Here is a 12,697-nt window from a genome sequence, read left to right as displayed (position 1 = left end):
CTTTATACTGACTCACATTGGTTCCGATCAACAGTTGGGTGCATAATTTGCATCTCAGCTATTTACACACTAAGGCCTCACTCACACGAGCGTGGCGTTTTTGCGCGGTCAAAAACGAGGCGTTTTGCGTGCGCAAAAACCACTTAACAGCTCCGTGGGGCAGCAGCATATGATGTGCGGCTGCGTGCTTTTCACGCAGCCACCATCATTATGACACTCCATTTGGATGTTTGTAAACAGAAAAGCACGTGGTGCTTTTCTGTTTTCATTCATCCTTTTGACAGCTGTTGCGCGAATCACGCTGTTCGCACGGAAGTGCTTCCGTGCGACATGCGTGGTTTTCACGCACCCATTGACTTCAATGGGTGCGTGATTCACGCAAAACGCCCAAAGAACGGACATGTCGTGACTTTTTTTCAGCGGACTCACGCTGAGTAAAAATCACGAACATGTCTGCACGGCCCCATAGACTAATATAGGTCCGTGCAACGCGCGTGCCAATCACGCTCGTTGCACGGACGTTTTTCCCGTTCATCTGAATAAAGCCTAAGGCTGGGTTCACACGAGCACATTAACGTCCGTAATGGACGGACGTATTTCGGCCGGAAAACATGATTACAGTACGGGACAGTTGTCCTGCAGAGAGGCAGGGACTCCTAGTATCGTAAATAACTATGATGCTAGGAGCCCGGCTCCCTGCACTGAGTTCGGTCCGGGACTTCCGGCCGAAATACGTCCGTCCATTACGGACGTTAATGTGCTCGTGTGAACCAAGCCTAAGTCTAATCCTTATAGCAAATTAACCTTAGCATGTTTTTGGAGTTTGACAAGAAACTAGAGCACTTGTCAAAAAGTCCATCAAGATGTTGAACTGGTTGAATTTTAACCCTGAGGGTATGTTCACACGGCTTATATTCTGTGTTTTTTTGGGCCGTAAACACTTGGAAAAAAATCGGAAGCAGAACACCTCCGAACATCTGCCCATTGATTTCAATGGAAAAAACAGCGTTCTGTTCCGACTGGGCTTTTTTTTTTACGTGGCCGTTTTGAAAAACGGCCACGTTAAAAAACGCCATGAAAAAGAAGTGCATGTCACTACTTGAGCCGATTTTGGAGCCGTTTTTCATTGACTCTATAGAAAAACAGCTCCAAAAATGGCCGTAAAAAACGCCACAAAAAACACTAGTTAATTAAAAAAACTTCTGAAAATCAGGAGCTGTTTTCTCTTGAAAACAGCTCCGTATTTTCAGCCATTTTTTGTTAAGTGTGTGAACATACCCTTACACTCAAAGCACAGTGCCACCATACAACCCAAATCAGGTATTTATAGATTGTGGATGGACAGTTTCTGGACAGGTAGAATTAAACAGTGGTCTATGAGACAAGGGAAAACTCTTCCCTGCTTCTGCAAGTCATTTATATTGATTTATCGGGGAACAATGCTTGGCATAATGGCAATTTTCCTTTTTAGCTGTGCCCTTTGGAAAGGAAAGAGTTAAAAAAAATATTACAATGAGATAAACAAGTTCAATAGCAGCAGTACCTGTCAGTAGGGATTGGAGCTTTAAAATATATATTTTCCAAAGTGCACAGTTAGGCCTAGTTCACACGGAACATTTTGCAGGCAGAAAAAATTCTGCCTCAAAAGTCCTTCAGGAATTTAGAGGCAGATTTGGACCTGCCCGCACTTTCTTGCCACAGTTTTCGCTGCGTTTTTCGATGCATTTTTGGCCCGTGGCCATTGCGCATCGCAGCGAAAAACGCTTTTTCTGCTTCGCATTGATTTTAATGGGAGGTCAGTGGCGGAACTAAATACTTCTAATAAAGGACATGCCGCTTTTTTCCCGAGGTGGTTTTAGACGTTTTTTGACACTGATTCCGATGCAGTTTCTGCGCCAAAAAACTGTGTGAACTGGGCTTGTCCACACGTAGTGGAATTGCTGCATATTTTAAAATACGCAGCAGAATATAGTAGTAGCAAAGTGGGTGACATTTAACAAATCTCATCCACACGCTGCGTAAAAATGCCGACCAGAAATTGACCTGCGCTGCGTATTTTTTCGTGCTGCAGCATGTCAATTCCTGTTGCGGAAAGTGGACTCAATTGCTGCGTTTTTCAGAGGAGATGTCACCATCTCCCAGCATTGAGAAAAACGCAGCAAAATACGCACCATTTTCTGCAGTTACAACACAGGAAATGGTGCATTTTTTGTGCTGCGGAATGTTCTCTACTTTCAATGGAATTTCTGCAGCAATTCCATTACGTGTGGAGAAACCCTAAGGGTATGTTCACACGCAAACTCAAAAACGTCTGAAAATACGGAGCTCGAGTTTTTTGCGCCGATTATGCGCCATTTTTTTATGCCCGTTTTTGGAGCTGTTTTCTCTAGAGTCTATGAAAAACTCCTCCAAAAACGCCCCAAGAAGTGACCTGCACTTCTTTTTTGCGGCCATTTTTTTACGCAGCCATTTTACAAAACGGCCACGCAAAAAACGGCCCGTCTGAACAGAACGCCGTTTTTCCCATTGAAATCAATGGGCAGATGTTTGGACGCGTTCTGCTTCCAATTTTTCAGCCGTTTACGGCCCGAAAATAAGCCATGTGAACATACCCTTAAAGGGAACAGTGATTGCGGGAAAAGCTATTGATATGTAGCAGATATAGGTGTGTGCATAAGATCCTATAGTCTTTAAATGCTATGAATATTTTCTTTGTTAGGTGTGAAGTGGATGCCAGAGTGAAAAGGATTCCTATTCTATCTGATGGAATTGGCAGAAATAATAATGAAACAGGCCCAGTCATTGAAGAAGTTCAAGTAACATCTGAAGAGAAAAATAAGGTAAGTGTAAGCTTACCTGAACAAAAAATGTTTAGATAAGAAGTGACAAGCTTTTTATTCTAGGGGCAGTTGCTAGAAAAGTGCTAAACTACATGTAAAAAGTCTAATAAAGGCTGAGTCGTGCTGTGTAAATGACCTGTGTAAACTGGAAATGCTAGATCACAGTAGTGACGTCATGTCATATCCCGGCACTTTTCCCGGCACTTCCATTAACAATTGACTATTGAGAAAGAAGAGACCATCTTTCTATCACTATTTTTAACCTTTACATGTGCGATTCAATGTTTACAGCATACTGAGGCGTCAGGTAAGTGAAAAACTGGCTTGAGGAGGTACTAAGATCTGGTGGAGTGCACCATATTTAGGAGTTGTGACATTTATTGAGATATTTCTGGGACAATACAGGAGTATTCCTCGTGGAAGATGCAACCTCAATTCTTTAAAAACACATCTCCAACAGTTATTTAAAGCATACCTACCTTTTCAGGTGTCTTTCAGAACAAGCTGTCAAATGTGTGAACATGAGAAATAACACTATTTTTGCCATTATTTGGCTTTATTCCGCATTTTTTAGCAGTGTCCGCTCTACAGGCTCTATCTCTAATTGTCCGTTTTCTTTGAGCTAGTGGGCGGAGTGTAACTGTTATCATGTATTCTATACACTGCAGAAGAGGAGAATCCTGCTCTCCTATCTCTCTCTCTCTCTATATATATATATATATATATATATATATATACTACCGTTCAAAAGTTTACGGTCACTTAGAAATTTCCTTATTTTTGCAAGAAAAGCACAGTTTTTTTCAATGAAGATAACATTAAATTAATCAGAAATACACTCTATACATTGTTAATGAGCTAAATGACTATTCTAGCTGCAAACGTCTGGTTTTTAATGCAATATCTACATAGGTGTATAGAGGCCCATTTCCAGCAACCATCACTCCAGTGTTCTAATGGTACATTGTGTTTGCTAACTGTGTTAGAAGGCTAATGGATGATTAGAAAACACTTGAAAACCCTTGTGCAATTATGTTAGCACCGCTGTAAACAGTTTTGCTGTTTAGAGGAGCTATAAAACTGACCTGCCTTTGAGCTAGTTGAGAATCTGGAGCATTACATTTGTGGGTTTGATTAAACTCTCACAATGGCTAGAAAAAGAGAGCTTTCATGTGAAACTCTACAGTCTATTCTTGTTCTTAGAAATGAAGGCTATTCCATGCGAGAAATTGCCAAGAAACAGAAGATTTCCTATGACGGTGTGTACTACTTCCTTCAGAGGACAGCACAAACAGGCTCTAACCAGAGTAGAAAGAGAAGTGGGAGGCCCCGCTGCACAACTGAGCAACAAGACAAGTACATTAGAGCCTCTAGTTTGAGAAATAGACGCCTCACAGGTCCTCAACTGGCAGCTTCATTAAATAGTACCCGCAAAACGCCAGTGTCAACGTCTACAGTGAAGAGGCGACTCCGGGATGCTGGCCTTCAGGGCAGAGGGGCAAAGAAAAAGCCATATCTGAGACTGGCTAATAAAAGGGAAAGATTAATATGGGCAAAAGCACACAGACATTGGACAGAGGAAGATTGGAAAAAAGTGTTATGGACAGACTAATCGAAGTTTGAGGTGTTTGGATCACACAGAAGAACATTTGTGAGACGCAGAACAACTGAAAAGATGCTGGAAGAGTGCCTGACGCCATCTGTCAAGCATGGTGGAGGTAATGTGATGGTCTGGGGTTGCTTTGGTGCTGGTAAAGTGGGATATTTGTACAGGGTAAAAGGGATTTTGAATAAGGAAGGCTATCACTCCATTTTGCAACGCCATGCCATACCCTGTGGACAGCGCTTGATTGGAGCCACTTTCATCCTACAACAGGACAATGACCCAAAGCACACCTCCAAATTATGCAAGAACTATTTAGGGAAGAAGCAGGCAGCTGGTATTCTATCTGTAATGGAGTGGCCAGCGCAGTCACCAGATCTCAACCCCATAGAGCTGTTGCCGGAGCAGCTTGACCGTATGGTACGCAAGAAGTGCCCATCAAGCCAATCCAACTTGTGGGAGGGCCTTCTGGAAGCATGGGGTGAAATTTCTCCCGATTACCTCAGCAAATTAACAGCTAGAATGCCAAAGGTCTGCAATGCTGTAATTGCTGCAAATGGAGCATTCTTTGACGAAAGCAAAGTTTGAAGGAGAAAATTATTATTTCAAATAAAAATCATTATTTCTAACCTTGTCAATGTCTTGACTATATTTTCTAGTCATTTTGCAACTCATTTGATAAATATAAGTGTGAGGTTTTCATGAAAAACACTAAATTGTCTGGGTGACCCCAAACTTTTGAACGGTAGTGTATATATACCAGCAGAAAAGACAGCAGCACTCCAACACAGTCAAATTGTTATGTAAACGGGTGCCAGCAAGTAGTCCAGATCCAGAGACTATATCGATATCCCAAAGAAATAAGTCTTGCAGCACTCCGATAGAATAGATGATTTTGATGATGTTTTTTTAATTCAAGCCAACATAGAAAAAGTGCGACGTTTCAGTCCAACATTAGAACTTTTTTCAAGCATGGTGATACATACACAATCCAAGGTTTATAAAGCATGTGCAAAAAACAAGGCTCAAATGGTTAATGGTCCTACATGGTTAATTTACGACACAGCTTTTTGAATATTTGATTATCATATAATTATGTCTGTATTATGTCTTTTTCTCATATTTATTATTATTTTAATTGTTGAATATGTCACTTTACACTTTTGTATCAATGTTGGAATGTTTTGATACCCTAAACATGATTTTACACTTAGCTACATGCTTTATATATTTTTCTAATTATTTAAATTATTCTAATGAGATTGATTGCCTTGTTTTTTGCACATGCTTTATAAACCTTGGATTGTGTATGTATCACCATGCTTGAAAAAAGTCCTAATGTTGGACTGAAACGTTGCACTTTCTCTTTGTTGGCTTGAATAAAAAACCACAGTTTTTCATCTATTCTATCGGAGTGCTGCAAGATTTATTTCTTTGGGATATATATATATATATATATATATATATATATATATATATATATATATATATATATATATATATTATATATATATATATATATATATATATATATACATACTGCAGCAGCATGGAGCACATGCAGCAGTAATTAGCAGTGTAGCTGAGAATCCAGCACTGGGGGGACATGGAAATCTTACCGGCACATCGGTTTTTCTCACTATGCTCCTGCTTTCTCCCCCTGCTCCCTCTCCCCTCTCCATAAACTTGTATAAGCAGTCATTGAAGAGACACCCCCCCCCCCACCTTTTGCAAATCGTCTCTAGTCAGGGACGGACTTTGCTTGACAACAGGGGGTGGACAACTAGTGGCAATATCTTCACACAGAATTTGCATGGATAAAACAACAAAATTTTAATAGTGAGTAAATTACAAAGTTGATCTATACCAGGTCTACTATTAGATTAGCATAAGTTGGTTAAAAAGTTAGTGTCCAACAAAGAGTTATTGGAAAACCTTACAAAATATTTATAATATAATGAAGTTATCTAGACAACTTATTACACTGTAAGAATCTGCTTTGGCAGTTTGCAGAAGGTAAGCATTCTTGTTTGTCTTTGGATTTGAACATCTGGTTCATTGAATGTAACATGGCGGGCAATGTATTTTCTTAATGATAACAGTATATAATTTGAAATCCTAACCAACTTTATCTAAATTTCAGTGCTCACAGTCTGTGTTCGTTTCCGTTTCCTTCTCTTTTCAGTCTTTATTCTTATTCTTGCATGCCTTGAAGTAATATTGTATTGCTATTATATTTCTATATTTTTGCATGTTGTGGGGGTAATTATCTAACTCATAAGCAGCTAAAGCAACAATAACACCTGCAGGTAATACAAATATTCAATGCAAAATATATATAGGATAGCATTTATGGCTCATTTAGGGGAAGTGACCTTGGCCTTCTTAGTCGTGAACCTTCTATTTCATCATTAGCCACTTGTTTCGCCTGTGGTCTGGTTAACCACCTTGACTGTTGTGTAGGTGCTCTAGTCCAGCTGCCCACTGTGCTTTTCCACTGACAATTAAATTTTTTCGTAAAGGGAGTCTGTCACCAGAATGTCCATATTAAACTAGTAGCAGGATATTGTAGAGGAGACTAACCTGTTTCTTGCATTTATTTTCAATTTCTGCTTACTTTTGTAGAGAAATCTGTTTTAGTAACTTTATGCTAATGAGCATTTAGGAGCAATGAGGGCGTCACCGTTGCCCGTAAATACTCCTGCGTTGCTAGGGGGTTGTACTGGGTAGCGACGTGGGAGCTTTTAGGGGCAATGGTGACACCCTCGTTGCACCTAAATGCTCATTCGCATAAAGTTAATAAAATGGATTTCTCTAGAAAGGAGGCAGTAAGCAGAAGATGAAAATAAATGCTAGAAAAAGGTTAGTCTCCTCTGCAATACCCTGTTACTAGTTTAATATGGACATTCTGGTGACAGACTCCCTTTAATATACAGATATAGCTATCTTTATCTTGAGTTTTAACGCATTAAATACACAGTGTCCAAAAACTTTTTCTTGACGTTTTCAATGCTTTTCAATGGTTTTTGTTGTGTGATATCACGCTGCAACAAGTTATCAGAGTCAAGATGGCTACATCCGTACCATACCAGAAACGCGGTGCTCGTCACCACTTTGCTTAAAACAACATCTCTGTTTATAAGGTTAGAATTTCAGAAAACATTTAGAAAAATTCAGGGCATATGTGAAGTGAAAGATGTCACAGCTGAGGAGCATCTGTGAAGAGATTTGTAAAATACTATGGCTGATTTACTTTATCACCTTGTAGAAAGGGAAACTGGATATTTGTTTAAATAATCTGAAAAGCATCACGACTGTAGGCGAGAAGCAGTGTTTTTTGTGTCTGGATTGTCACTTTGAAGGGTACCTATCACTAGATTTTAGAGCACTAAACCACCAGCGTGTCATTATACGCCTGGGGTGTATCGTCCTAAACATGCCCCTCTCAAAACTGTCCGCTTTCGAGTTTTGTCTAAAAAGAAATTATAATACGCGCTGAATGTAAACTACCAGAGAAGGGTCCGGAGAGGAGTGCAGTGGCATTCGGTGCCTATGAAGCGAGGATTCCTGTCCTCAGCTTCGCGCATGAGCTGTATGGCGCTGGACGCCTCTCAAGACCTGTCACCTGTAATTTACATATAACGACATGCTGGTGATAAGGTGCTCTAAAATATTGTGACCGGTTCCCTTCAGTATAGGTAGTCAGAGGTATTTTTGTATTTACTAAAAATTAAATGTAACAGGTAAAATAAGGGTAAGAAATAGAAATGCAGCTTTTGCCCCGCCATCTCCTTGCAAGCATGGGCTGATGCCTTCTCTCTCTGCTCTTTTCTGAGTGGCAGTTGTAATAAGCCGCCTGGGAATCTGCACAGAAAATAAATGTATTTGTGAGGCCGACAGAAAAATTAAAGGGGTTCTTGTGTTTAGCAGTGACCAGGTAAGGAAAATGTAGGGGTGTTTATGATGGCAAAATTTGAACAGAGTTTAAAGCATATTCCCACATTTCCACAATATCGTCTGCCACATGAATCAAACACGTCAATATATGACAGGAGCTGAGGGTTTACAGGAGCGTAGACTGGCACCAATCCCAGTGGCATGAGGGCCATGCATGAAATTAAATTGAATAATTCCTGTTTGTCAATAAATGGAATGGCTAGCCAACAGTATTTCATGTTTTGCAGGTTGTAAGTAATCTAAAGACCTCTGATAAAAGCAGCCAGTCTGGAATTTTCTTCTGCGTGGCATCTAACAAAGCTGGAGTGGATGAAAGGAAGATGCATTTCATCATATCAGGTGATCATTTATATTATATTAGTATTGAATATTAATACACAATTATCATTTTATAAACCAGAATAAAATATCCAAAATATCTCATCCCCCCCCCCCCTCCCACCCAAATTAATTTCATGTATATTCGTGGACATGTGATCAGGTCTGCGTTGATAGATCATACAGCTGACAAAATATGACTTTTTCAAATGTCGAATTTTGTAAGATTCATTTGGCAGACATATAACACTACTGATGTTATATGGTTGTTGTGAGAGAAGGTGTTTTTCCCTTGGTGTCAGCACTAGTTGACCAAAAATATATATGTAAAACATCAATTTTAGAGCACTATTTATTTTATTTTCCATTGCTTATATAGTGACAACTTATTCCGTAGCGGTGTACAGAGCTTGTTATCATTTACATTAGGTGTAAACCAAGCTTGTGAACAAGAAAAAGTAAAAAAAATGGGCAACGAATAGAGTATATTGTATATATGTGTTTTCTACCAGCTGTAACATAGTAGTCAACCATTTGATTTGCCAGTCCCGTCTGCTGGCACAAACACCTCAAAAACACATTCTATCAAGAAGCTAATACTATCTTACAATATGATTTCTCATCCTCTTACAACGGACTAAGTCTCCCCCTTTAATAATCCATCAGGGTATACCAGCAACTTTGCCATACATGGTCTTTTTTAAGCCAGTAACCGAAACATCACAAAATTATTGTTACTGTTCCCTTATGGATTAATAAAGGCAGAGTCTTCAGCGTATTCCTGCTGCCTTGGGTCTTCTATGTATTTATTAAAATCCAAACAATATTTGTGGCTCTGTTAACATTTGCGTCGTGGCATCTGTTTTTAGAGGATCCATGCCAGTCATGACAGACCTGTTGTGGTTTATCATGATCGATTAGGATAAATGGATTATTTTACATCCCAATGTTATCTTATTGCAACAGAAACATGACCGAAAATAACTAACACAATTGTGAACAATGGCCTAAGAAAGATAAAAGTTGGATATCCACTCATCTGATCTTCCCTATAATTAACCATAGCATTTACCTACCTATCTAATAAATACCCAAGAATAAAATGTAAAAATGTACTTATTATTGTCACGTAGGGTTCGTGGACCAACTTGACCGTACCGCCTTGGCGGTATGGCAGCTGGCCAACAGGGAGCAGGTCACAGTCCACAGTTCATATAAGGTACCTGTGGCAGCTCAGACAGTAGTAAGGCAGGCTCGGATGGGACTAGGCAGCGGGTAGACGTCAGAACAGGAGCAGCAGGACAGGCGTAGATACAGCACAGCACGACTACAGCACAGCACGGCACTAGAACAGGATAGCACGGGATACAGGATACGGGATACAGGAACAGGGAACACTGGAACTGGAAAACACTAGGAGACCATTAGCTTAGACAAACTAGGACATGACAAACAATGCTCAGGCATAGAAGCAGGGGGCTGGACCCCTCTTATAGTCCAGGGCACTCATTGGCTAATTAAAACATTAAAGTCTGGGGCGCGCGTTGACCCCTTTAAGAGCGGGTACGAGCGTGCGCGCACACCCTACGGGACCCGGCCGAGGTGAGTGGAAGTGAGCGCTGGCGTCTCCTGAGGAGGAGACTGGGACCAGCGCTCGCAGACCCATGGCTGCGGCCGTCAGGGGGAGAGTGAACCTGATGGCCCGCAGCCACGGACATGACAATTATATTGTATTTTGACAAACTCAGTGTCAAACTGGTCCACCATAGGAAATTATTCTGAGGGCCCAAAGTCAGCTTAAAATTGGGTTGTCTTCTGCTGGACCTTTGGCGTCCATTATTGTGCCGGAGCCTGGGCCCAGCAGAAGATCCTCTGGTACTCTGGTGGACTAATCCAACCCTGGACATGCTTTGTTTATATCAGAATATCAGATACAAGAACAAGAGTTCACCGCAGCTTCACTTTTATGTATAGTCAAATTGATTGTTGAAATAAATGAAGACAGAGAAATCCGTGTCCATAGAAAATATGCAGCCACATTTGTGTAGAGCCATCCTTTGTCCTGTGTTGGGATACAATGTCCTCCGGGATCTTTTCGCCCTGATAGTGAAAACCCTTCAATTCAATACTTGTGTGCTGTGCAGACAGTCATGGATCCACAGGGAATCTTAGGGTAAGGGAACTTTAGAGCAGAACTCATAGACATTAAAAAAAACATTAAAATAATAAAATGCAGCCATAAAAGATCAACGCTTAGCAGCGTTATACATTGCTTCATCAAGATAAATAACAGCGCAAATCCTTGAGCTCTCCTCTCACCCAGGACAAAGAGGTCCCAAAGGACATTGAGTAGCAAAGCTTAATTGAATTGACACAAATGTGAGTTCAATCATTACGTCTTACATATAAGAAAGGTTTGCCGACTCTTCACATGACTGGGCTGTAAATCTACAGGGTTTTACACTTTTTCGGAAAGACAGGACAAATAGGAAAGGCGGTGGTGTATGTCTGTATGTGAGAAGTGATATGAAGGCGAGTGTGAAAGAGACAATAGTGGGTGAATACTGTGAGGAGGTTGAAACCTTGTGGGTGGAACTAGAAAGGGAGGTAAACACTGAAAAAATAACTTTTGGTGTAATCTATAGACCCCCCAATATAACTGAGGAGATGGATGTTCAGCTATATAAACAGATGGAGCGGGCTGCACAGGCGGGTACTGTAGTGATAATGGGAGATTTTAATTTCCGGGATATTAATTGGTGTCATGGTTCAGCTTCAACTGCAAAGGGGAGACATTTCCTCAACCTGTTGCAGGAAAATTTTATGGGCCAGTTTGTGGAAGACCCGACTAGAGGTGAAGCTCTGTTGGATCTGGTCATTTCTAATAATGCAGATCTTGTTGGGAATGTCAATGTTCGTGAAAACCTCGGTAACAGTGATCACAATATAGTTACATTTTACCTATACTGTAAAAAACAAACACAGGCTGGGAGGGCAAAAACATTTAACTTTAAGAAAGCCGATTTCCCCAGGATGAGGGCTGCAATTCAGGATATAGACTGGGAAGAACTAATGTAAAATAATGGAACAAATGATAAATGGGAGATTTTCAAATCTACTTTGAGTTATTATAGTGCAAAATTTATTCCTATAGGTAACAAGTATAAACGACTCAAATTAAACCCCACATGGCTTACACCTTCTGTGAAAGGGGCAATACATGACAAAAAAAGGGCATTTAAAAAAATACAAATCTGAGGGTACATCTGCAGCCTTTGTAAAATATAAAGAGCTTAATAAAATCTGTAAAAATGTAATAAAATCAGCAAAAATACAAAATGAAAGGCAGGTGGCCAAGGATAGTAAAACAAATCCCAAAAAATTCTTCAAGCATATAAATGCTAAAAAGCCAAGGTCTGAACATGTAGGACCCCTAGATAATGGTAATGGGGAGTTGATCACAGGGGATCAAGAGAAGGCAGAGTTACTAAATGGGTTCTTTAGCTCTGTATATACAACTGAAGAAAGAGCAGCTGATGTAGCCGCTGCCAGTGCTGTTAATATTTCAGTTGATATACTGAATTGGATGAATGTAGAGATGGTCCAAGCTAAATTAAATAAAATAAATGTGCACAAGGCCCCGGGACCAGATGGGTTACACCCTAGAATTCTTAAAGAGCTTAGTTCAGTTATTTCTGTCCCCCTTTTCATAATATTCAGAGAATCTCTAGTGACTGGTATAGTGCCAAGGGACTGGCGCAGCGCAAATGTGGTGCCTATTTTCAAAAAGGGCTCTAGGTCTTCCCCGGGTAATTATAGACTAGTAAGCTTAACATCCATCGTGGGGAAAATGTTTGAGGGGATATTGAGGGACTATATACAGGATTATATGACAATAAATAGTATTATAAGTGACAGCCAGCACGGTTTTACTAAGGACAGAAGTTGTCAAACTAACCTAATCTGTTTTTATGAAGAG

General features: G+C 40.3%; 1 protein-coding gene across 1 annotated transcript in view; it reads left to right on the top strand.

Annotated features, from left to right (window-relative positions):
• LOC142659525 (vascular endothelial growth factor receptor kdr-like) overlaps nucleotides 1-12,697 on the top strand; it is a 198,125-nt gene that overhangs the window by 135,272 nt on the left and 50,156 nt on the right. Inside the window, exons 11-12 of the mRNA XM_075835736.1 lie at nucleotides 2,720-2,840; nucleotides 8,628-8,739. Coding sequence (XP_075691851.1) covers nucleotides 2,720-2,840; nucleotides 8,628-8,739 — 233 coding nt within the window. The remainder of the gene's footprint in view (nucleotides 1-2,719; nucleotides 2,841-8,627; nucleotides 8,740-12,697) is intronic.

This window comes from Rhinoderma darwinii, chromosome 8 (assembly GCF_050947455.1).
Source record: "Rhinoderma darwinii isolate aRhiDar2 chromosome 8, aRhiDar2.hap1, whole genome shotgun sequence".
Taxonomy (NCBI): domain Eukaryota; kingdom Metazoa; phylum Chordata; class Amphibia; order Anura; family Rhinodermatidae; genus Rhinoderma; species Rhinoderma darwinii.
This window is presented reverse-complemented; position numbering and strand designations above follow the sequence as displayed.